This window comes from Balaenoptera musculus, chromosome 7 (assembly GCF_009873245.2).
Source record: "Balaenoptera musculus isolate JJ_BM4_2016_0621 chromosome 7, mBalMus1.pri.v3, whole genome shotgun sequence".
NCBI lineage: Eukaryota > Metazoa > Chordata > Mammalia > Artiodactyla > Balaenopteridae > Balaenoptera > Balaenoptera musculus.
In genome coordinates this window covers 15,265,188-15,290,016 of record NC_045791.1, presented here as the reverse complement: position 1 = coordinate 15,290,016, position 24,829 = coordinate 15,265,188, and the positions used below count along the sequence as shown (strand labels likewise).

The window sequence follows — 24,829 nt, the reverse complement described above, 5'->3', positions numbered from 1 at the left end:
TTCTAAATGCAGTCCTATCTTTTATTTTATATTCTTTTATAGCCACCCTTTATTGAGTGTTTACTAAGAGCCAAGAACTCTGTTAGGCATTTTTTAAACTTTTATTTTAAAATAAAATACAAATACAGGAAATCACACAAAATTATTATAAAGCAAATACTATTTTAACCACCACCCACATCAAAGAATAAAACATTCTTTGAAACATTCAATAGAAGCCTCTCCCTCCAAAAGAAGCTCTGTTCTCTCTCCCTCCAAAAGTAAACACTGCACTGACTTTTACAGTAATCCTTTCCTTATTTTTCTTTATGTTTTATCACTTAAGTGTGCACTGTAGCTTAGTCATCAATTTTCAAGTTGATATTTCTTTTAACTCCATTTTAATCAAGTCATCCCTTTCTCCTCCCCCCACCAAACTCCTCCTTTTGTCTTACTTAAAATGTATCTTTTCTTCTTGAGTTTGCTCCAGGGTGGAGTTGCTAATTGCATATTCATGGTGCAGCTTTTCAGGCTCTCTTTTCTGTATTGTGGGGAGCAGGACCCCTGGTCAGACTCAGCTTTGATGTCTTTGGCAAGGCTATCGGTGGTGCTGTGCTCTTTTTTCAGGAGACACACTGATGCTTAACACATCAATCCATTGTTTTATTAGAGATTCCAAAATGGTAACACTCGAGTTCTGTCTACTATTTTTATACATTTGCTTGAATAATTTTATGTATAAGGAGATGCTTCCTCTCATCTACAATTTGGTTACCCAGTGGTATAGTTCCAAAAAAGGCAGAATCAATGTGTGATTCTTTTCTTTCATGTAGTTTTCATGAGAATAAATTGGTTTCCTATCATCCTCAGAAGGGGACCAATTAAGATTTAAATATATTTGGTGAATACCCATCCACTGTAATTTCTATCCTTATGGAAGTTCAACGTTTTCTTTGGCTAGGTAGAGCCATTTTAATGTTGACTTTTAATTCCTCTTAACGTTGTTCTAATAGTCTTTGATAGCTTCCGTGTTAGTTTATGTCAAAATGTTCCAGGTTTATCTGGTACATTTCTTATCCCAGATTCAGTTCAGCTTTGTCTCTAAGAAGCTCTCGTTTCTTGTGTGATGACAATATGGGTATAGGTGATATTCACTGCTACTAAGGTTGCTAGATTTAGCAAATAAAAATACAGGACACTCAGTTAAATTTCAATTTCAAATAAACAACAAATACATTATAGTATAAGTATGTCCCCAAATCTACACAGGACAACTTGTACTAAAAAAGTATTTGTTGTTTATCTGAAATTCAAATTTAACTGGACAGCCTATATTTTATCTGACAACTGATTACAACTAGGTAGTCATCTCTAGACTGTATTAGTCCAGGCCCTCTGAGAAGCAGGTATGATTAGATGTGCAAGAGAGTTATTGGAAGAGATCCCTATGAGGGAACAAAGCCAGGGGTTTGAAAAGGCAGGGGAGCCCTCTGGAGTGACGCAGGCTTGACTTCTGTGAAAGGCAGAGAGAAGAAAGGAGAATAAGATAAGCAGAGTCTCAAATTACAGTTCAATTCTAAGAAATATAAATATTTATAAATACATAAAAATCTCTGGCTCACATGTTATTTTCTTGAATATCTTAAGTATGTAACTTTATTTTTCCCCCTAAGATAAAGTGTTGTTGTGGAAAAATCAAATGATAATATAATATTACTTACTTTTTAAGTGTTTTTTTGCCTAGATGCCCCAATAAATTTTTTTTTTCCTTTAAGAGCCCTTAATTTTACTTGGTATTGACTGCGTTGTGTTAATAATCTCAGGCATACTATATGATTTTTGAATAAGTAGTTTAAATTGTTTTTTCAATATCCGGATCACTTTCTTAAATTATTGTTTTTAGTATTTCTTCCCCCCTACCCGCCCCTTGATTTGTTCTCCCACTCAGGAACTCCCATAATCTGTATGTTGGCTCTTCCTTTCCATGTACAATATTTGTTGCTTTCTCTTGAACATCTTTCTTTTTTTCTTCACTTCTCTTTGGTTTTTATCATTTTTTCCTTCCCACCTGATTTTCCTTAGAGTATCATTTGCTGTGCTTAGTTGCTCTTATATTACTCCTAGAGTAGTCTTTATTTCTAATGACTTTTAAACAATTTCTAATTCTTTCTTGAGTTCTTCCCTTTATTTCAGAGTTTTAAAAATTCTGATTGTTATTTTTCATATATTGTATGATTTTCTTAATCTCTTTTAGCTCATTTTGCGATGGTGTGTTTTGAAAATTTTTTGAGCATGCCTTTTTTGGCAAACTTTCTTTGTCAATAGCAGAAGTTGGTGAAATTCCTGTAAAGTGCTAGAAAGTAAATATTTTACACTTTGTGGGTCATTTGTTCTCTGCCACAATGCTTTAACACTGTCATTGCAGCTTAAAAACAATCATAGGCTATGTATAAATGAATAAGCATGGCTATATTCCAATAAAACTTTATTTATGAAAATAGGAAGTGGGCTGGATTTGTTCAGTGGGCTATAGTTTGCCAATCCTTGATCTGTTGGGATATTATTCCCTTTCTTTCTTGTAGGCAGTTTGTTTTTAAGGCTAATCTTTAAATGGAATTTGATTGTGATAGTTTTTCATCTACTCATTTTTATATATGAATTTAGTTTTCTTGAACTTTTAGATAGTTAAAAGTTCAGACAGGTTTTCTAACTTCAAATTAAATCTTTTTTGTTTTCAGGTAGTGCTAAAAAAAAAAAAATATATATATATATATATATATATATATATATATATATATATATAATGGCTTGTGCTCTTAGATTTCCTGGATCTGTTCACCTTTTGTCTGTATTTTCTCTTTCCTTCACCTGTATTATTTTTATTCTGCTCAATTTTGATTCCACTTCTAGTAATTTTTCCTTATCATGGGGTCCTGTATTGGAAAGAAGCCCTGGCAGGTCAACTTTAAAAGTTCAAAGGATCTAGGCTGCTCTAGCCACCTTCGACTTTGACCCTGGCTTGTTAAGAGCTATGAAGTGTCTGAGGTTTTACAAGGCTTACAAGCTAACAAGTTAACCTACCAGTTTTATGGATATTTTCAAAAAATATGAGACTCTTGGGTCAGAGGCAAAGAACTTTACTACTTTAGTACAGCAAAGAGCATAAACATCATCATATTTGTGTGAGCTCTCTTTGTCCCCAAGTCCCATGGAGGTGAGTGATTGGACCCAGATGGATGTTGGTTCACACAGTGGGTTATAGAAGAGGAATCCTAAGCTTAAGAAAATCAAATCTCTTACAATGGGAAGAAAATATGCTTTCCCTTTGTTCCAGAGGGAGACACTGTTCCCTCTTTCCAGGATAATTGCTATACAAGTATTCTTTAAAAGATACTCTAGAACAAAAGACCATTTCTTGCTAGTGAGACCTGCAGAAAGGGGAGAGATCGATGGGAAATCGACTCCCAGCAGAGCCCCTTTCACTCACTATTGGAATGCACAAAACCTCTCCTGGTTATTTTTATATTGACACACTGTGCTTTCTGGTGAATATCCACTGACTATTTTGGGGCTGTCTCCTTGAATATTTTGGGATTGTAGGTATGTCATTTGCCCTACTGCTTCCCTCTGCTTTCTCCCATATAGATACCAAGGGCACTCAGGCTGTGTGGTTTTTGGTATTTAGGGATTAGTAGAGGTGTTTTCTGATCTGGATTTGTTGTAAATGTTGTGCTTTTGGTTTTGATGTCTAGTTCTCATCCAGCCTAAACGCATGCGGGCATCACCACAGTCCATCTTCCCAAAGTAACCTTGTGTTTTAAAGAAAGTATGCCAAGCCAATTTTCCTTTTTTTTTTTTTGAATCCTCATTTTGACCATCAACTTTACTATGCTATAATATGGTTATACTCTATGATCCTACTGAGTTGCAGAGGGATGCTTGCCCCTTTTCGCCTCCCCCCACAACACTAAATGGTACTAAGTTGTTCTATCATTTTAAGTGGAGGTCCAAATCTTTTCTTTTCTATTTATAAGGTTATATATTTTCCCTTCTTGCTATTATTTGTGTATCTCACCCTATGGTAATTCCTATTACCCTCTTTTTGAATATGTGGTCCAAAGACTAGTAAATCAGACAAACAACCTTGTTTAAAATATGTGCAGAGGACGCAAAACAAAAATAAAAATGCTCTGAGATTGAGCATAATTCTAGAAGATTCTACCGACCTTGTGGTAGTTTTGGCATTATATGGAACAGGCTATAGAAATTCAAACTATATTAAGATGACAAAACATTGTATTCAATGTCAACATTTCCTCATAATTTTACCCAGTATAGCTCCTCCTTCCTCAAATTCAGTATAAGATTTATATCCTAGGGGGAAGATAGAATACCTTAAGAGCGGCATTGCCAATATAATGCTTATCTCCAAATTCATTTTTCCCTGTGAGTTCTCGGCACTGGAGGCTCAGCACTGTAAAATAGTATGTATTTTACAACACATAATATCCGCTCATAAGCAGTGGAAAATTCCAACTTTATTTGTTAATGTTTTGAAACACAGCAATATCTGGTGAGCCTTTACCCATATCCAGACTCAGCAGATCAGAGGATTATCAAGATTATATAATTCCTACATGTTAAATAGAAAAAGGTAAAATATTCTGAGACAACAGGGAGACAGAGAAAAGATATTTTCCCTGGGTGACACTGTTCAATAAATTAAATAAAAAATAAGTTCATAGGAGATTCTGAGAGGGCTTAATATTGAAGTGGTGAGGAGAAGAATTATTTTTTTCAAAGTATATTTCCTCCAAGACCTCTTTTACTTAAGCAACAAGACTGATGTAGACTCCTACCCACAACCCCTGCACACACAGAAACTGTACCTCTGCCCCCAACAGGATTTCTCCCCCTACCCCCGCAAATTACAGTGTAGTAGAAAGATAAAATGTCTCTTGTGACAATTAGAATGCTGAGCAAGCTGGTACAGAATAAAGGCATAAATTGTGCAGTGAGGTATACACTAAAAGAAGTGTTAACGAGGAGTGTCTCTGTGAAGTTGAGTTAGGAAAGGATGTGAGAGGAGCTGAGTCCTAATACATCAACTTCATTTGGGAAGATGGACAAGTGAGTGGATGGCTTCTCCATAAGGAGGGGTAGGAGACCACAAGAGAGACTGCCATCCATCCTGTGAGGCTATTTTGATGTCATCAAGTAGGATTAAACACTCATATGAACACTGCTGACTCAATAAACTCGCTAATTAAATGGTATTTCTCTAGTCATTGATTTGTATAAACTGTGATATTTGGTATAGATTCTCTCCACCTCCTCCACTGATGCGTGTAGTCAATTGTTAAGTGCAAAAATGATAAACATTACAAGAAAATAGGCTTGATATTGATTGAAAAATATCAAATATAAATCAACTAGAGAGGATAAGGAAATTAAAATTTGGACTATGCTTTCTAAAATTGTATGAATACATAAAATAAAACCAATGGCAGGAGCTATACTTAAGACCTAACCAAAAGGAATTCAGGTATTTCACAATTCTTATGAAAACATTAACAAAAATACAAAAGACTTAATATACCCAAATATCCCTAATAGCTTTAGAAATCATCCTTTTGTCTTTTTCCCCTCTTTTTCTCTTCCCACTTTTCCTTGATCTCTTCTTCCTCTTTCTCCTTTTTAGATCTGAATAAAAATACATGGAGTTAATATTTAAATTGATAAGATAGATATTAAGTGACTCAATTCTCTTCCCAAATATTGATAGATATAGGTGACAGATAAATAGATGAGTATAAGGATATAAGAAGTGATCTACAAAAATAGCAGGCAACCCATCTAGGCTGATAGGTTAAACAGAGTTAAATAGTGGTTAGTAATGAGAGATGTATTTTATGTGCCTCATTTCAATAGAGGTCACACCCCAAGATATCCTGGAACTATATTTGTAAAATCTAAACAGATGATTCTGGGGTGAAAGGACTGGCTGGGAATCCAAGGACTTGGCCTCAATTTCCTTTGGAGATGATAGAAGAAGAATTTCTAGCGGTAGAAACTCTAGTGGTAGTAGTGGGAGAAGAATGCCAGGGGCCCTTTAATGTTAGTGTATCATCTGGAGCCTTTTCACCTAAATCTTAGACTAGACTATCTTTTGTTTTCAGGAGGAAAATTCATAAGGGAGTTTGAATCTAGTGCTAAATTCTTAAAAATACATTGAGCATGGTGAAATTGGCACAAAAGATGGAAATTCTCTCTTCTCTCCAAAATTAGTCAAGATCTCACTGTAAAAATTTTCTCTTTCAATTTATAAAATATTTCTCTGAATGGGAAATGTGCTTTGTGCTCTTCTGGGAATTATATAAGGAAAGAAGTTAGGTAACCGTTATGAAGTCTGAGTGTAGGAGAAGTCTCAGTAATAATGTACTTTCCGAGGACAAAAGATAAAGAGGTAATTTTGAATCATTAGAAAATCAAGCCTTGGTTAGAAAGTGAGAAATAACAGGTTCAGAGAAATTTATCTATCACAGACACATTATCTGAAAAGAACAAATGTTATGCCAATGTTTCTAAGTACTCTTCCACATCTGACAATCTTTCGGTCATTTGTGGACAACATCTGATTCAGGAAAGTTGATTTCATTTCTAAAGAAATAGGAAGATCAGGAAAAAAATTATCAACAAAAAGAAAGAGAAGGTATTTTTTTACAATGCTAACAACCAATTCATTAAATAATTACTCTTTAAAAAATCAAATAAACACAGATCCCTTGTAAAGCATCTAGTAGGTAAAAATAATCATGATAAGAGGTAAATTCCCCACATTCTAGATGTTTTGGTGTTGTGATTCAGCTATACATTGGAGAGAAAATATTACATGGGAAAAGTCATGTTCATTGTTTTCCTGTCTTAATACCCTTATATATGATATGTCACAGAAGGGCTGTTGGGGGTAAAGGAAGATTCGAGGTGTGTTAATGTAACAACCAAGGGGACTGTACAGCGCTGGGTCTCAGTGCGAATGAGCAGTTTGTCAATATCTTCCGGTCTCCAGTGAGCAACAAGAATGGCTCTCAGGATATTGCAACTCTGTCTGCTTCCACCAGAGATCATAATTGGGCTATGAATTTTTACAACAGGAAAGTTCCTATCATAGACAGATACTGACAACATGTTTAGTTAAATTAATGCCAAGAGCATCTTAGAACAGGATGAGCAGTGGGCATGGATATCACTCAAATATGTAGTGACGCTGCTTCTTTTTCTTTCTTTTTTATTAATATATTTTTGTGATAGTTTACTGGTTAGAGCTTCTAATATATATCTTATTTCTGAGGATTGCTCAGCATACTGGTTTTCTGCCCAGTGACATGATACGCACTTTGGGATATTCAAGAAGCCAACTGAGATGAGTAGAGATGATTTATAAATCGAAAGCAAATGATAGCGGAAGATGTGAACTAAAGCTATTTCTTGAGCTCCGAAAAGCTAATTGGGCACGTTTCAGGCCAGGTCTCTGAAGGCACAGCTCATGAACTGTCTTTCTGATGCTGTGCTCATTATGGACACTCAATAGAGGACCGGCTAATGCTAGAGAAATCCCCATCAAACTGGCCTTTATGTGACATTGCAGATTTACTTCAGGAAAGAGAGAGAAGGAGAAAGAAGGGAGAGATTTCAGGCAATCAGCCCTTACAGAGTCCTATTTGCCTTAAGTAATTGATCTGAAACCGAAGAGTTTGTCTGTGAAGGCTACCCGGCTTCATAAATTCTCAAGGGACTTTGTCTTCTTCTAACATATCAGGGTTTAGCCAGGCTTTATTTGTTACTGGTTGTTGGAGGACATGTGGGATTTTATGGTCCTGGGTCTACTCTTTGAAATGGAGGACTGAATACAGCACACATGACCTAAGTATTCTGAAACAACCCATGTTTGCCACTGATGCTTAAGCTTTTTAGTGGTAATCTTCAATGAATTTAATTATTATCTAAATCTCATAACCTATCCTCAATTATTCATATTAATAATTCTAGGTAAAATGAAATGTACTGCATTGGCATCACACTTTTAAAGAATCAAATATCAAGGAAAGAAAGACATCACAAATGTTCACAATGCTGTATATGGAGAAAGTTTTTGAGCGACTTGGGAAATTTAAATCAATATGTTGAGGAAGCAACATAGTGGGTTATGTCTACACGGGAACCTGAAACTAGGATTTGAGGCAGTAAAAATTTTCAGAAGGGAATAGTGGAGTCTGAACCCTAGAAATCTTCCTGAATAATATGGCCGCATGTTGCAAGGTTTGGATATTTATAAAACAAAATAGAGGGGATTTTGCTGAGCAATCTCTTCAGGTTTTTGTAGTTATAAGAGTCTGATTCCATTCCACGAAATCTGCAGGAAAACCTCCTTTATCATTGCCTGAGTGTTATAAAATGAGTAGTTGTCCATGAGCTAGCTCATCAAAGATAATATATGAAAAAACTACTCAAAAATTTATAAATCTGGGACTTCCCTGGCAGTCCAGTGGTTAAGACTCCGCCTTCCAGTGAAGGGGGTGCGGATTCGATCCCTGGTCGGGGAGCCAAGATCCCACATGCTTTGTGGCCAAAAAACCAAAAACATAAAACAGCAGCAATATTGTAACAAATTCAATAAAGACTTTAAAAATGGTCCACATCAAAAATATTTTGTAAATCTCTATAAAACTCTCCTTTAATAGATCTTTACTTTTCAGAAATGATAATCTGTAAATAAATTAATTTTAATTTTCAGATTTCTAAAAATATTATCAAGACAAGAATTGTTACTATACACTTATGTGTAACTAGAGAGCAGGGGAAAGTTTGGTGGATATTAACGATCCTTTGTGAAGTAATTTACTTATCGACTGATTTTTTTTTTTGGTATTTGTATAAGTACTTAATTGTCTCACTAAGTTTTAAACATATATAATTTATCATTCCGATGATAGTCTTTTGCTCCATAAAATTAATATATAGTCAAAGAAATTTAGAGAAAGAAGACATTTTAATGGTCACCTAGTCTAAAGTTTTGAATTTTATCATGTAAGGAAGCAGAGGCAGGACATAAGTGACTTTACCCTGGCCCATACCTCTATGTGTGATGGGGCTAGGGTGCAACTGCCAATCTGATAACATCTAATCTGGTACAGGTCCTCTTCTCTACACTGCACTAGAATTATATCTCTCTGAGTAGTTGTAAAACTTTGTAGATGTTTGATTGTAAATTAGTGTTTTATTTTTTTAGACGATAATCTATAATCAGAAATCATACAAAACTCAGCAGGAGACATTCTCAGAATGTAAGGTATTTTTTTTTTCTTCTTGAACAGTAGACTTTTTTCTTCAATAAGAAATGAAGTAGAAAATCCTACATTGTAATTCAAGGGCATTACATTTCAAAAAATAGAGTATTTAAGTTGGGGACATCAGTTTATCTGTGATTAAGTTTTAATTAATGCCCTTAACTTAGATCCCAATAGCTACAAAATAATGTTCTTATCTTAGACAAAATAAGAACCCACCAAAAAGACACAGACTCAAATTAAATCAAAGAAGCTTTCCTTCAAAAAAAAATGACACATGTACACAAATACACATTATACGTGAAACATACAACTAATATCTTGAATTGTGACCCAAGTGAATTTTATCTGAATACTGAAAATGGATGCAAGTTGAACATCTTAATTCAATCAAATAAGTAATCTTAAATAGAATGAGGATAATTCCCTCTGGTCTATACTTGTCCCATGTGGACAGAAATCTTTGCAGGTAACTAAATTCCTGCAAGTCAAGTCAATTGTCCAAAATAGAAACACATTCAGAGGATGAATACCCTGAAATAATAAACAGAAGAGCAAAATATAAAGACAGAAATACTTTTAATGTAGCTCCCTTTCTCTCAAAAGATTACATGAGGGAAAATCTGGATTGTCAGATTTAATGGATGAATTGCCCAATAGCTATTTTACTATTGTTTCATTTGAAAATTTTGTTTTGTACTTTTACAACTAGCAGAGTTATTCCTATCACAAAGTTATTTCTATCAAAATGGACCAGCACACTATTACAGGTCACTAGTAATATGCACTTCACTATCTGTTTTTGAAAAGCAAGCTCTCTTTCCATTCAAATACTACCTTTTTTGTAGAGAAAGTCATTTTATTTTTATTCTCTAATCTACTCAAATCTGGTGAACATTGCTTTCTTCAAGAAAAAAAAAACATCTTAAAGGCTTAGGACAGTTCATGCTTAGGACAAGTGTGACAATGCATATTTCAGGAATTAACAGGGCAGGAGCTCAATTCCTTTTATCCTACAACATTCCCTCAGCTAGGAGGTGGCTAGTTCTCGGACTTAAGTGACTCGGACAAGGATGGGGTTGGTCCTTAGCCAATAAAACATGACTCAAGGTTACTCCGTTCCCCTCCCCCCCACATATGCTAGGTCCCTTCTGCTGAAAACTCCTCACGACCCATGTTCTAAGTCCAGCCATACCGGATATTTAACTCCTCCCGCCTTGTCTCTGGTGAGCCTGTGCCTGAGACTCAGAGAATGCTTTTTGTCCATCTGCTTTGGGCGGGTCTTTTCTAGCAGCCCGGGAAAGCCACGTGCTAGCGCATATGGATGAAACTGATGGACATTGTCTATTACACCCACAGGAATTCAGCCTCCAAAGAGCTACATTGACTCATTGATTTGTATCCATGCTCCGGGGTCCTGGTACCCACACCATAACGTAAACTCCCTGCTGGCGGGGAATTTGGAGAGTGTGTTTGGCACAGGATAGGTGCTCAATAAACAAACTTTGAAAGGGAGAGAGTTGTGTTGAGCGAAGGGAAGGCTGCAAAGGAACTTAAAATTTGAAGGGTTTTCTACGTGTCCAAAGAAAGAGGAAAAAAAAAGAAAAAAGTGTGAGTACAGAGTATCATCATTATTGTTTTTATTCAACCTTTAGGAATTCCACTGGTATTATTCACCAGAGAGCTAGCAGGGGAATCCAGGCTGGAGGCTAAAGGACCCCTGTCCAATGACCCAAATCAGGAGGCGCAAAGCCTCGGGTCATAAGCTATGACACCCTCTTGGGTCCCGACAAGTGCTGGTGGCCCGGATGGGGCTCTGGACCCCCCAGTACCCCGCTGCCCCCTGCCTTCTCGGAGCGCTAGAGCATGCCCAGTGGCAGCGCCGGAGCCACCGAGGGCTTTGCACGCTGGCACTCCGCTTCTCCGGGTTTTAGCAGGAGCCTGCGGGGAGGTGGGGGGGTGAGGGGACCCGTGGAGCCCGGCAGCCTTGGTCGCGCGCGTGGGGAGCTGGCGCGTGGCCACGCAGGGCTCTCTCCTGCGTTGCGGTTACTGGGGAGATGCTGGAGCGCGGCGCCCGGCTGCTCCACCTGGAGGGCTGAGCGCGGCGCGGGGAGCCCCGGGGGGCGGGCGGGGGGCGCGGACTGCGGTAGAATGCGAGCCGGTCTCCTCCGGGACTGCGAGACAAAGCTCGAGCGCGGTCAGGGGCCGCTCGCCCGCCGCTCGCCGCTCCACTAACTTGTCTCTTGGTGGTGTCCGGTCTCCAAGGCTCTCAACGCTTTGGGGTGGTGAGGGGCGGGGTGGGGGGGGTGGGGAGTTAGAGGGTCTGCGGCAGTCGGAGGAGGGATCCTGCAAGGGGGGAGCCTGCCTGGTGCCGCTCTTCCTCCCTTCCCTGTCGCTCCCTTCCCCCCACTCCGTCGCTGCCGCTTTCCCTTCCGCCAATTCGGAGAGCGTCGGGCGCCTGTGACATGCGATCGCTGCCAAGTGACGGACCCCGAGTCTGAAGTGCCCGCGAGGAAGTGAGCGCCTACGCGGGCCGCCGGCGATGACAGCCATGAAGCCGGAGCAGCAGCCCACCCCGGGGGCCAGGGCGAGCCAGGCTCAGTCGGCGGACCAGGTGAGAGTTGGCAGCTGCGGCCAGGCCCGCCAGGGGAGGGAGGCTGCCAGCGGCGCTCCCCCCGCCCCTCCTCCCGGGCTCGGCTCCCACGCCTCCCTCTCCCCACCCTCCCCCCGCCCCAGTTCCAAGGCTCTCCTCAGCTCACGCATGGACTCCGCAGGAAGTTAGAGCATCTGAGCGCGCTCCGGGGCCGGGCGAGAGGATGCGCAAGGTGGAGAGCCGCGGGGAAGGGGGGAGAGAGGTAAAGGCTGGGGTGGCCCAGGGAACCCCAGCGGGAGGGCCCCCGAGGGAGGGAGGGAGAGGTGGCCGGGGCCAAGGAATGGGGGCCTCTTGGCTCCTAGTAACGCACGTTGGAGGAATTGCTGCGCGCCTGGAGGCGTCCACTTGCTGGGTTCGAGCCCTGTCTTCACGTAGCTCGTGAGACGAGAGCTGGCCAAAGCTACCCCAGTAGGCAAATGACCTTTAGGCCGGCAGAGTTTTTCCTTTCCTTTTTTTTTTTTTTTTTTCCTTTGAGGAGACGGGGACGGGGGCGCACAATGGGGGAAGAGAGTATACCACTCATCTGTGGTCTGCTTGGAACGGAGCTTGGAGCAAAAAGGCATAATTAGGGGGAACTGGGAAGATACTGGCTTTAGTGATTTGTTGGGTCCAGATGTGTTGTGTCTGCAGAGATGAGGTGCCCTGTGCTGACTGAGGGTTATTTTAATCGCTTTTCCGTCTTTCCGCTCCGGCCACCCCCTTTTTGTTTCGGTCTTTAGGGATCTGTAGCATAACCATATGGTGAATCTCCATCTCGTTTCTGCCCCTGGATTGGGGTGACTCGGGAGTTTGGTGTCGCTTTTTCCCAAAGTTGGAGGGTCGGGAGCGCCGAGGTGCCCTGGCAAAGAAGAGGGCGGCTGTGATAAGCCGGGTCGAGGTGCTGTCACGTTTACCTGAATTAGAGAGTCTGAACCTAGAGGGTTACACTGAGGTCAGCGGATAACTGCGGAGCTGGAGAACGGAGGCGCCGGGGTACAGAGATGGTCCCTTTGCCCCGAGTGCACTGTTGAAGGCCGCCCGACGCATTTCTGTCAGAGACACTCCTAGCTCATTGCTAGACATGGGTGAAGGGGGTGCAAACAGCGAGGCTCCAGTAGCGTCTCGGCTCTTCGCATATTCTAAGCATTGAGGAGCTAGGGAAGGGGAGCTGTCCAAATCGTCCTGAGTGTCGGGGAGGCAGAGGAGGCGACGCCAGGGCTGCTGTGATTAATATTCTAGTCCTGGTCATCGCTCCTGGCTAGTGGCCTCTCTCTTCTCCTTTTCTCTCCCCTTCTCATTTCCCTCACATATGTTTCACACAGGTGGTGAGGATTACTCAATGCCTTAAAGCTCCCCATCCCTTTACTGGGATGAATGTTGCAGTTTTTACAAAGCAGTTGTTTTCTTAAACATCCTCTTTGCTCCCTACCCTGAGATAAATATGAAAATATTAAAACATTTGTATTACATTATATGTCCCTTCCCCTCTCAATACCTCTTTTCCCTGCTCCCTCCTGCACACACCACAAAGTAACAACTGGTTAGCAGATTATAAAAATAATTTCAGGAGAGGAACATGGATTTAATATCCTCTTTCAGACGGACAGCCCTTAAATTTCATTAACAAGCCACTGAGCCTCTCTTACTGCTCCTGGAATGATGCTACCACTAAGAACGATTAGTCAGGCGAGAGTCCCCACGTGAAATCTTTGCTCACTAACCTGTGACACCAGCTGGTTACTTGAGGTGCTGCAAACAGTTCAGTGATGGTGGAGGTGGGGAAGAAGAAGCAAAGCAGAGCACACAGAAGCTGAAAATGTATATGTAAATGGCGGGCAAGCAGTATATGAACAGCAAAGCCTTTTGTCAGAACGAATCTGGTACTTAAAATTCATATAAAGACAGAGATTCAAGTTTGAATCCGTTGTTTCTCTTGTTAGTGTGCATTTTTGTTTATGGTCACTTCGAATAGTCAGGGAGTGGCCATTTGCAGAACTCTTGTTTTAATTGAGTTTTTTTAAAGTGCCTTTCTGATACTGACATGTTTTTAAAATGTCAATGGTTTGCATATTACGCTTGAGTTAAAATGAAAGGGATTGATTTCTCAAGGGAAAAGAAAGACTGAAATATACATGGCAGCATCCCATTGGGGGTTTTCCAAGCACTCCCAGAAAATACCTATATGTAGTCTATTCTTTGTCTGAAGCTTGACATGTGAAACGATCACCAGATGATGTGGACAATTGCTGTTGAGTGCTTAAGCTATTTCTTCTAAGATTACTAAATTTTTATTAACAGTATTAGTCATTGTGATCTAGTTCTGCGATTGTCAGACCACTCTCATGTGGTCCTAGATATAATACCTCCATATAGACATGACTGATTGTTCAAGTTTCTGTGATATTTCTGGAAAGAAAAAGATTCACAAATTAATCTAAAACTGTAGCTTTATGAAGTTCTACTTAATGGTTAAATAGGGGGCGTGTTCCAGCTAGTCACTTAGTAGGTATTGATTTTCAGTGATTTAAGCTTTTGAATGTTGTCAGAAAGGTTCTTCGCTTTCTGTGGTAGAGACGTTTCTGAAACCTCAAAGATGCCTTGTCCTGATGCCATCAAACGCCCATTTCCACTTACAGCGCCGTGGAAGACCATAGTCTTTCCTCTGGGTGAAATGGTTATGAGCCACATAATTTGGTTGTTGTTATGGTCCTTTAGAGAGCCGGACATCCCTGTTTCATCTTATCTGCTCTGGTACAGGGTGCCATGACCAGAGGCAGCCCTTCCTCTGGGAGCAGCTGCAGCAAGAATAACAGGAACTGAATATTTTTATTAATGTTCTGAATCATTGGAGATATTTTTATCATCTCAGTAGTCTTGCCTTTAAAGCTTCATTGATTAAATAAATGTTTATGACAGTTACTTCTGTTGTTTTTATAACACTCCATATTTACAAAATGTCTAAAAATAAATGCTTTGCTATTGGTAGAAACAGTCATTCCCACTTAGCGTATAATCAATATCCATTTTACATCAAGGGATACAAAATCTTGAGTGGCTAGTTGTAACTTATTATTAGGTTTGGAAATCACTTCCTGAATGCTTGCCAAGTGCCCAGTATGGTCCTCTGGGTTGATAAGGTAACATTCATTGAATGCATTTTTCTGTTTGATCCTCAAAGCAACTTTTTGAGTTAGGTCTTGTTGTTATTCCTGTTTTAGAGATGAAAAACAGAGGATTAAAGAAACTAAGCACCTTGATCAACCTTGACTTCATAAGTGGTAGAGATGAGACATAGCCCTAGTCTATGGCATTTAAGAAAAATAAGCTCATTTAAGTCTAAAGCTCCACCTTCTGGACTTCCCTGGTGGCAGAGTGGTTAAGAATCCACCTGCCAATGCAGGGGACACAGGTTCGAGCCCTGGCCCGGGAAGATCCCACATGCCACGGTGCAGCTAAGCCCATGTGCCACAACTACTGAGCCTGTGCTCTAGAGCCCATGAGGCACAACTGCTGAAGCCTGTGCACCTACAGCCCGTGCTCCTCAATAAGAGAAGCCACCACAATGAGAAGCCTGTGCACCATAACAAAGAGTAGCCCCCGCTTGCTACAACTAGAGAAAGCCTGCGAGCAGCAACAAAGACCCAACGCAGCCAAAGATAAAAAATATAAAAAAAAAAAAGCTACACCTTCTAATCTCTACACAGTTATAGTTCAACACACTCTGATTAGCATAATGCAGAAGAATTGCAAATATTATGTATGTGTGTGTACAAATTTACCGTGATTAAAGTAAAGAATTTGTTTAAAGCTTTATAAATGTAAATAATATCTCTTGAAATTTAAAAGTTAACTTAATATCTCTTCTATTGATTAAAATAATATAAAAAGAACCAGATATACCCTGAAAAGTACATAGGAACTGAAAAAAAATTTTTGTATCATTTGCCCTTGGTAATGATGAGACTTTCAAGGCTTCTTAACCAAGTTCATTTTTATAGTTAGACCTGGTTTAGAATTTGCCCACGTTGCCACCAGGTGGCACCCTTTTGCAGAGTCCAATGGGGAAAAGTATTTCCTAAAATGTTTGACAGTCCTCAGCTCCAAAAAACTGAAATCAAACAAAAACAAAAACAAAAACAAAACAAACAAGGAAAAAACCCATAACTTCAGTTTCTGAAGTATGACTAAAAAGTGTATTTTTATAAACAACTCTTTGTCTGTAGAGGCCGCATTAGTTATGCATAAAAAAATAAACAAACAACAACAACAACAAAACTCATTCTGGTAGAAATCCAGTCACTTACAGTTCAGCACATAGCAGCCTCTTGATGAAATAATTCATGGTCAAAATTGCGATTAAATATGTAATGTATAAAATGCCTTTTGTACAATACCTATGGTACTTTTGACTTTTATGTAATATTAACCTAAAATGTTTTCATAAAGAAATTAGGATTCACTATTTTTATTTCAACTTTGGTCTAGCAAACCTGATTAAAATTTTCAAATGTATGCTTAATGAACTCATAAAAAAGTTATTCTTCCTTTTTTCCCTTACTAATACATAAACATGTTATAATTTAGTTTATAAAGTATTGTTTTTAACGCAGAACCTCAAAAATAGCTTTTAGAAACCATGTTGAAAAACTCTATTTAATAGAAGGTTTATTACTTCTAAGCATTCAACATAAAACATATAGTATCTTATTGGTGGAAGAATTCTATATGATTTGGTTATGAAAGACATTTGATGCAGGTGCTATGTAGAAGTCTTTATAACTTAGGAGATATTATACGTTTCCTACTATCCCTCAATTTCTTATTATATATATTTTACGTATATCTTATTGCATATATATGACATTGTATCTACTGAGTTTAGAAGATACCACAAAACATTCCTTGCTTATAAGCTTCTAATCTCTCTGTTTATTTTAAAGACTGAGCAAACTGCACATTTAAGAAAGATTAAACTATATTAAAAACAAGTTAAAGAAAATTGTATTATTAAATATTAATGCTGCATTATCTTATGAAGTGCATTCCATTGGAAACAAAACACTGAAACCAAATTTCTCCCAGTTTGGGTAAAAATAAAGCTATTTCCCAGTTTTCGTTCCTTGAATCATTTATGATTACGTAATGTTTTAAGCTTCTAGTATTTATAGGCATATTTTAGATTTATTTACAGTTTACCAACATACACAAAACTAGAATGTTGCAACTAAGACTGTGAGCTTTTGTGCCATCAACCAGGAGTATTTCTTTTTTTTAAAATTTTATTTATTTATTTATGGCTGTGTTGGGTCTTCGTTTCTGTGTGAGGGCTTTCTCTAGTTGTGGCAAGCGGGGGCCACTCTTCATCGCGATGCGCGGGCCTCTCACTATCGCGGCCTCTCTTGTTGCGGAGCACAGGCTCCAGATGCGCAGGCTCAGTAATTGTGGCTCAGGGGCCTCGTTGCTCCGTGGCATGTGGGATCCTCCCAGACCAGGGCTCGAACCCATGTCCCCTGCATTGGCAGGCAGATTCTCAACCACTGCGCCACCAGGGAAGCCAAACCAGGAGTATTTCTTTACTACTGTCTGTAGGTTATGCACTGGAAAGCACAGATTCAAGTTCATATCTCAGCTTGGCCAGTCATTGCTGTGTTTTGGGGGGCAGGATAACTCACTTTCTGTATTTCATCTGTGACTAGAGGTGACTACAGATCCTTTACATGCTTGTGGTAAGGATTGAATGAAATAATATGTAAAAGCTTTTGAATAATATGTGTCTCATACCAATGCTCTCATTAAATGTATAGTCTAGGAACAGGAGCCTAGGGGAAAACAAAGCTTAGAGGATCACTGAATCACCTACAGCTGGTATATTATTTTAACATTTTACTGAGTATTGCATTGTTTAGTACACATATGTGTATGATTACATATGAGTTTGCACATGCATAAAAATATTTTAATAATGTAATATATATTATTGGGTTAGGCATCGAGCCTGATTTGGCAGAAATGCAGACTTCAAAATATTCTGTAACATCCTTATTTCCAGTCAATCAAAACTCACTTTTTACTGTCCTACTCTGTAAGGGACCAAGCTGAAAGTAAACGTTGGCTAATTCTCACTAACAGGGGAATTAGCTGCTGAATACGCATATTGTTTTCAATGTAATGCACTCATATTGGTAATTAGCATGGAGAAAGAGGAAGTTTGAAGAAAAGAGGGGTGTGACTTATAGAAATATCTCAGGAGGTGAGATTTCAGTCATTTCAGTCATTCAGGAGAATGTGCATCGTAGTGGAACCCCCTGCAAGGAGCCCAGTGTGGGTGCGCCTACAGTCACTGGGGGTGAGACTGAGTGACCCAATATTGGGCTTAGCATAATTCGAAAGATTTTTTTATACACATTTTTCTACAGTTATTCCTATGCAATATTTAAATACACAGAACATTTTTTTTTATTTTTTAAAATTAATTTATTTATATTTATTTTTGACTGTGTTGGGTCTTCGTTTCTGTGCGAGGGCTTTCTCTAGTTGTCGCAAGCGGGGGCCACTCTTCATCGCGGTGCACGGGCCTCTCACTGTCACGGCCTCTCTTGTTGCAGAGCACAGGCTCCAGACGCGCAGGCTCAGCAGCTGTGGCTCACGGGCTCAGTTGCTCCGCGGCATGTGGGATCTTCCCAGACCAAGGCTCGAACCCGTGTCCCCTGCATTGGCAGGCATATTCTTAACCACTGCGCCACCAGGGAAGCCCCCACACAACATTTTTGATGTTGCGACTATTAAAATTATCTCCATATATCTTCATACTTGCTGAGTGACTTCGTGTGTTCTAATCAAGTCCACGTCTTACTGAAATGTTATAACGGGGGTATGTACTAAGACATACGTCAACTAGCAAAGGGTGGAGCTCTTCCCATCTGAAGACCTGTAAAGGCTCCAAAAAAGGGCAAATTAATAATGGAGGGAATATAAACTTCTTCATAAACACGTCTTCATGTAAAGTTAGAAATGTTTCCACCCTCGTGTATGCTTCCTCGCTTTGAGAAGTCCTACAGCTCAGTGTTGATTATTCCCAGCACACTCTTGTGTTAAAGTTTATGCTTGACCTGATCCACAAGCTTTTTGGCAATAACTAATCTCCTTTTACTTTTCTCCATCTAGACAACACCTGTTTTCCAAGGCTTTTAAATTGTGCACCTATCACCCCCCCTCCCCGACCTGGTAGACATCCTTATCATTTGTTACGTATTAACTAAAGGAAGGCTTGTCATTTCCAGGATGGTAGAGAAAGCTGGGAAGTCGGCTCAGTGGAAAGAATGGGACACTTAAGAGAGAGCTCCTCTACTGTAGATTCATTTTAGTTAAGCTGTCCTAAATCTCCAAGGTTTCAAACATACCCATATGTGATGGTAAATATAACACCCACTGCCAGGCCAAATACAGAAAACTGACTTGTATCCAAAGCTGATTAAAATAAACATTTTATTTTAAACTGTAATTGATGTTAACAGCACTCTTGGTAGTATCTTCTACAGAATAAAAAATGATTTTCATTTTCTTTTCAAGTTTGTCATCCCGTGATTTATTTGAAAATTGTTAAAGCACTAATAATTTTTAAACCAACTTTCAGATAACATGCTTATTCCATTAACCAGAACAGTATATTTTATTGTACAATATATTTTGGAATTGCCAAATGATTTTCGGATTTAATCATATTCTGGGGAAGAAGGCAACATGATGTAAGGTTGAAAACAGAGTCCAACAGATTGCAGGTTGAATCCTTCTTCTTCCCTTTATCATGCAATGTAGGGCACATGCTTTAACCCCTCTAAAACCTTTTCCTCACCTTTAGAGGAAGCAGATGGGGAGAGTGCAGCAAGGGTGAGAGACAGTCTGTATGAAGGGTTTGTACAATATCTGGCCCAAGGCAGCACTTAGTATTTTTATTCTTATCGCTACTATGCTTCTCAATCATCTGAGAAGGTTATTTCATTCTTTTGCAAGGGTAATTTTGCATTTACCTTGATGAAAATGCTGAATATATATGTATGTGTGTGTGTGTACATTACCATATGTACACGCACCATGTACACGTACATACTTATTATCTAAATATACTGGGTGTTTTACAGTTGGTTTATTGTAAGGCATTAGGTAAAAATTTTTAACAACCTGACTGATTTCTACTGTTTTTAGCTGCTCACCTGTTTAGGATCTTCTTTGAAGTGCTCATGGTTTAATATTCTCTTTGCAAAAGTTTGGTTTCCAGAAACGATTGAATTTCCTTAGAAATTCTTTGCATATGGGAACCGATGATATGTTGAGTTGAAATTTAAGAAAAGTGCATAATCAAAACTGACTTCAGATCTGGAAGAGCCAAGTCAAGCTGCCTGTGTATTCTCTAGCCAAGGTGTATGTTATCTGACTTGAATATTCTTGTAATTTATCATACTTATCAATTTTTCACAGGTCAATGCAAAAACCTATGTATCAGGTTACAAGAGAGCAAATGAAGAAAAGTGAGGAAACAAGCCATGTTGATTACCTTTATCCCCAGCCCCCTTTTGAGATCTAAATGAAGATTCGATTTCTTCTTCCATTTGAAAGTCTCTGCTCTGAAAACATAAATATGACAAATCTGAATTATATCACTGAGAACCTGAATGGCAGGCCCTCCTGTGATTTATTTTCAAATAATGGACCAGAGAGACCACTCGAAGTTGCATTAATAATGCTTGTACAGGGTAGAAGCAGGCCTTTCCTGTTATTGGTACATGAGTTTACTTTTTGCAAGAGGAATGGAGTAAGTGAAAATTCTGATACTCATGCTTCCATTAATCACATCTCACCTTCAGGAAAGGTTTTAATGTGAGTTAATTAATGCAAGACATGGACTTCCTTTTTTTTCATTTCACATACTTTGAAACAAGTGCTAGAAAGTCTTTGTTTTAAAATAAAGCAACCCTTTCAATCAATGTTTCATAAACTTGCATAATGATTCTTCTCACCTAGACACAGAATCCAGGATTAGGAATCAAGACACCTTTTGAATAGAGGTCAAAAATCTCTAGAAAAATCTGAAATTCATGTAGAATTTCTAAAATGTAGAAATAGGTCATTTGGTTTGCGAGGTTAGCATATAATTTACATTTCCTGGGATCTATGAATTTATGAATAGATTTTCCTGTCTACTCCATTAGCTTTTAGTGATTTTAAGGAAAAAGACCATGCATTTCACCGGTTTGTTTCTTTTTAGAATACTACAAAACGTGTTTTAAGATATAAAGAAAATATAGTTTGAAGGTATATTCATCATCTTCATAGTTATTCTTTTTCTCTGATCCTATGAATTAAACGTATTCTGTTTCTTGACAATCATGTTGGCAGTGATAGGTAGGTGTGAATTGAACCTGGAGTTGGAATGGAAGAGACTCACCCTTATTCACATCTGTGGAGGTTGTTTATAATTATTCTAAATGAGGTTTACCGAACATTAGTGCCACAGTGGCATTAGGGGTGTTTTCTTTTGCATCTGCCACTCCTTACAAATGTCTGTTTGCTGGCAGAATCAGTGCTTCTTATGTTACAGGATTGTCATTTTGATTCCTTTGTCTCCCTTTGCATCTGTGTCATCTCCAAATCCAAATCCAGTTTTTTCTACCTTTCTATATTTCTGAGATCCAGTTTCTGTCCAAGACTGATTCCCTGATGTCTAAACTACTGCGATGTCCATAGTGGCCTTGCTCTTCCAAATTCTTCCTTCAAATAGCCATAAAGTCATAAATGGTGATAACATTTTGAGAAACTCTTCTGATTGCTGAATCTAATGCCTTTGTTTTCAAATCAGGAGACAGTCAGTGCAGAGGTGAGTGGCCTGTCTCAGATTACACAGTTGGTTAGAATCAGAAGCAATAATTGATTTTGGGTCTTTTCAGCGATGGCCATTTTTCATGTGTCATGCTGCCAGAGTCAGCTATTGATACAGAGCCTTTGATAGTTTCTTGGTGGCACTTTCACCTTCCTTAGCATTTGATGTCAGAGTAAAATTTGTTTTTTAAATTAATGTTCTTAAAAGCTTTGAATCTGTAGGTAAAACTCACTTGACATTTCTTGGTTTCTCCAGTGTGATGTGTTGGTTCTCGGCCAGTGGTCCTTAGACTTTTGGCACTTGGCGGCAAAACTTCACAGAACCACATGTGCATCTTCTCCAACTTGCCATGGCAAGAAGTCACCCCAATGTCCTAAAGCCATCCTGAGAGTAAACTGTGAGATGCACTCTTCCAAGGAAATGACAGCATCTCTCACTGTACATGAAGACACAGGCATTCTTAAACCTCTTCTCTTCCCCTCAGCATGAAAGAGGACCCATTGATCCTCTTTCAGCAGCTGAAATTGCAATTCAGTGATGAATAGACGAGTGATTGGATGAATCCCTTTTTAAAGAAGGAGGGATGCACTTGGCACTCTAGAAAACACGAAGGTGAATTTTAGAGCTTTCTTGATAAGTTAATAGCAACAACAGGCCTCTGATTCGCTGGAGTTCTTGGAAGACAGGGCTGCTTCTAGAAGCTGTGGTAATTTTGTCAGAGTCCCAAGTTCTAATACCAGACCAGAGAAACTTTCATCTGCTAAATAAATAAACAAGAAGTAGTTTTGAGTCACACAGAATTCTTTTTAGTGGAAAGAACTACGGCTTTCTATTAATTTAACCTCAGTTTAAACTCTATTTACTAGTTTGAGCAAGTCACCCAGCCTCTCTCTGAATTTAATACTCCATCTGGAAATGGGATGGTGCTTACCATGCAGAATTGTTCTGAGGACTGGCAATGAGATAGGTTTATTCAGCAGGGGATGCTGAAAATGGCTGTGCTTTTTGTTGTTGTTGTTATTGATGTGTATTGTGTTGCTCTGCCAGACAGAGGCAAAGGGATGGGCAATCAAGCTTCACTGGATTGGAGGTTCCAGCTTTCAAGCTTTTTTCTCTGTTACTTTGATTAAACTTCAGAGCAACTTTAATACTGAGCTCTTGTTTTATTTTGACATGGAGATTATATGGATTCATCCTGGCTCCAAAGCAAACATGGATTAGGAGTTGGTCAGTAAAATGTATGGCATCCGTTTATTTTTATATTCCTTATAAGTGCAGAAAAATCAACAAAGTTTGCATTCTGAAGGTGGAGAACTGAATGTGGATTTGCCTTTCCTGATTTCTTCCCTCCACTGCATGGTTAAAATCCTTCTCATGCTTCTGGTACATTCTACATTTGGAGTACTGTTTCATTCTTATTCAGAGCTAGTCCTTGAGCTGTAATGGCGAATCCAAAAAAACTAATATAGAATCACAGACGGTGCAAATATTTGAAAGTAGGTAAATACAATCTAGGATTAGCTGCTTGGGCTCAGAAATGTCAGCTTCGTATTGCTTATTCGTCACACAAGGCAATTTTAGTTAAGGGGAAATCCAGGACAAAAGCATCATGATATAAAATTGCTGGTTTGGAGCTATGCAGCCCATAATTGTTATATAAACTCCACAATGAGTCACTATGTAACAAGAAGAGGTGTTTCAGAGAGGTCACAAAGTACCAAGAGGCTATATAGATGATAAAAAAATTAAGTAAATATGATAACATGGAACTGCTATCGTTACCGTCTGCTGAATTATATTTAAAGCCAATTTTTGTGGAGAAAATATCCATTCTTATGAGTATGCTGCAGTTTCATATTAAATGACCTGAGCATGGGAACCAATAGATTGCCAGCATAAAATCCGTACATGGTAATTATTAGTAACAAGCGCTATGTGTCCCTGTTTCTGACTCTGAGCGTTTTAAGCAATATAATCTAATTTCCCTTTAGTTCTGCCCTTATAAGAGATGTGATTCTTTGAGAAGAATCTTAGAACTAACTATGGTGATTAAGTCACCTGGTCTACTGATAAGACAACTGAGAATGATAAAGGCTAACTTGTTCAAGGTCATACCCACTGATGAATTTAGAAACCGGAGTAGATTACCAGAGCTCCTCACTTCTAGGTTGGGAGTTGGTAGAAGGAGACTCACTCAATCATGGGATCATGGAAGTCATTTCTGGTTGTCTGTGTTCTTGTCAGAGAGGTAAAGGTGGATGAGAATTAACATGGGAAGGTTCCAGCTTGTTTAAAAGTTCTTCTTTTAATTTAAAATTTTTTTCTAGGCAGTAGGTTTAATAAGATTAGATCTATTATATATCAATCCTATCAGGAAGCATCAAAGAGCAGGTGGTCATGTGTGTAAAGACTGTGTGAAGCCTCGATTTTCTGCAGTTTCTCATTTCTCAGATGAAGTGGCAGAGAATGAGAAGAGATGCTGTAGATTATATACGACCTGTAAAGCAGCACTGATCCCTATCAAGTAAGAAATCCTGGATCTCATATAAATATACAGGGAACATTATGTCAAGGACTTAACTTATTAATAAAGGAACCATCAAGATGGTAAAGCTGGTTTACAAAGCATTTGAGGAAGAGAGATTTATATAGTCAGGAAAACAATAGCATACAGAGTTTGCAAAATTAGATAAAAAACTATTCCGTATTGGATATTAACCAAAACTGGTTAATATCCAATAGGGAATTAACCAAAACTGGTTAATATCCAATAGGGAAGTTTGCAAAATTAGATAAAAAACTATTCCGTATTGGATATTAACCAAAACTGGTTAATATCCAATAGGGAATTTAAATGATAACCTTTGTGGTTATCTTTTATAGCAGACAGAGATTTTTTGTAACTTATCTATCTTCTACAATTAACATCTAACTTTACAGACTTTGGATCTATGTCAAAAGTAAATGGTAAGTCTAAGAAAGAGACATTCTCCTTAA

General features: G+C 38.9%; 1 protein-coding gene across 1 annotated transcript in view; it reads left to right on the top strand.

Moving 5' to 3' along the window:
* The first annotated feature begins 11,868 nt into the window (after positions 1-11,868).
* Positions 11,869-24,829, top strand: part of DPP10 (dipeptidyl peptidase like 10) — a 674,557-nt gene continuing 661,596 nt past the window's right edge. The window contains 1 exon segment of the mRNA XM_036858000.1: positions 11,869-11,940. Within this exon segment, the coding sequence (XP_036713895.1) occupies positions 11,869-11,940 (72 nt within the window).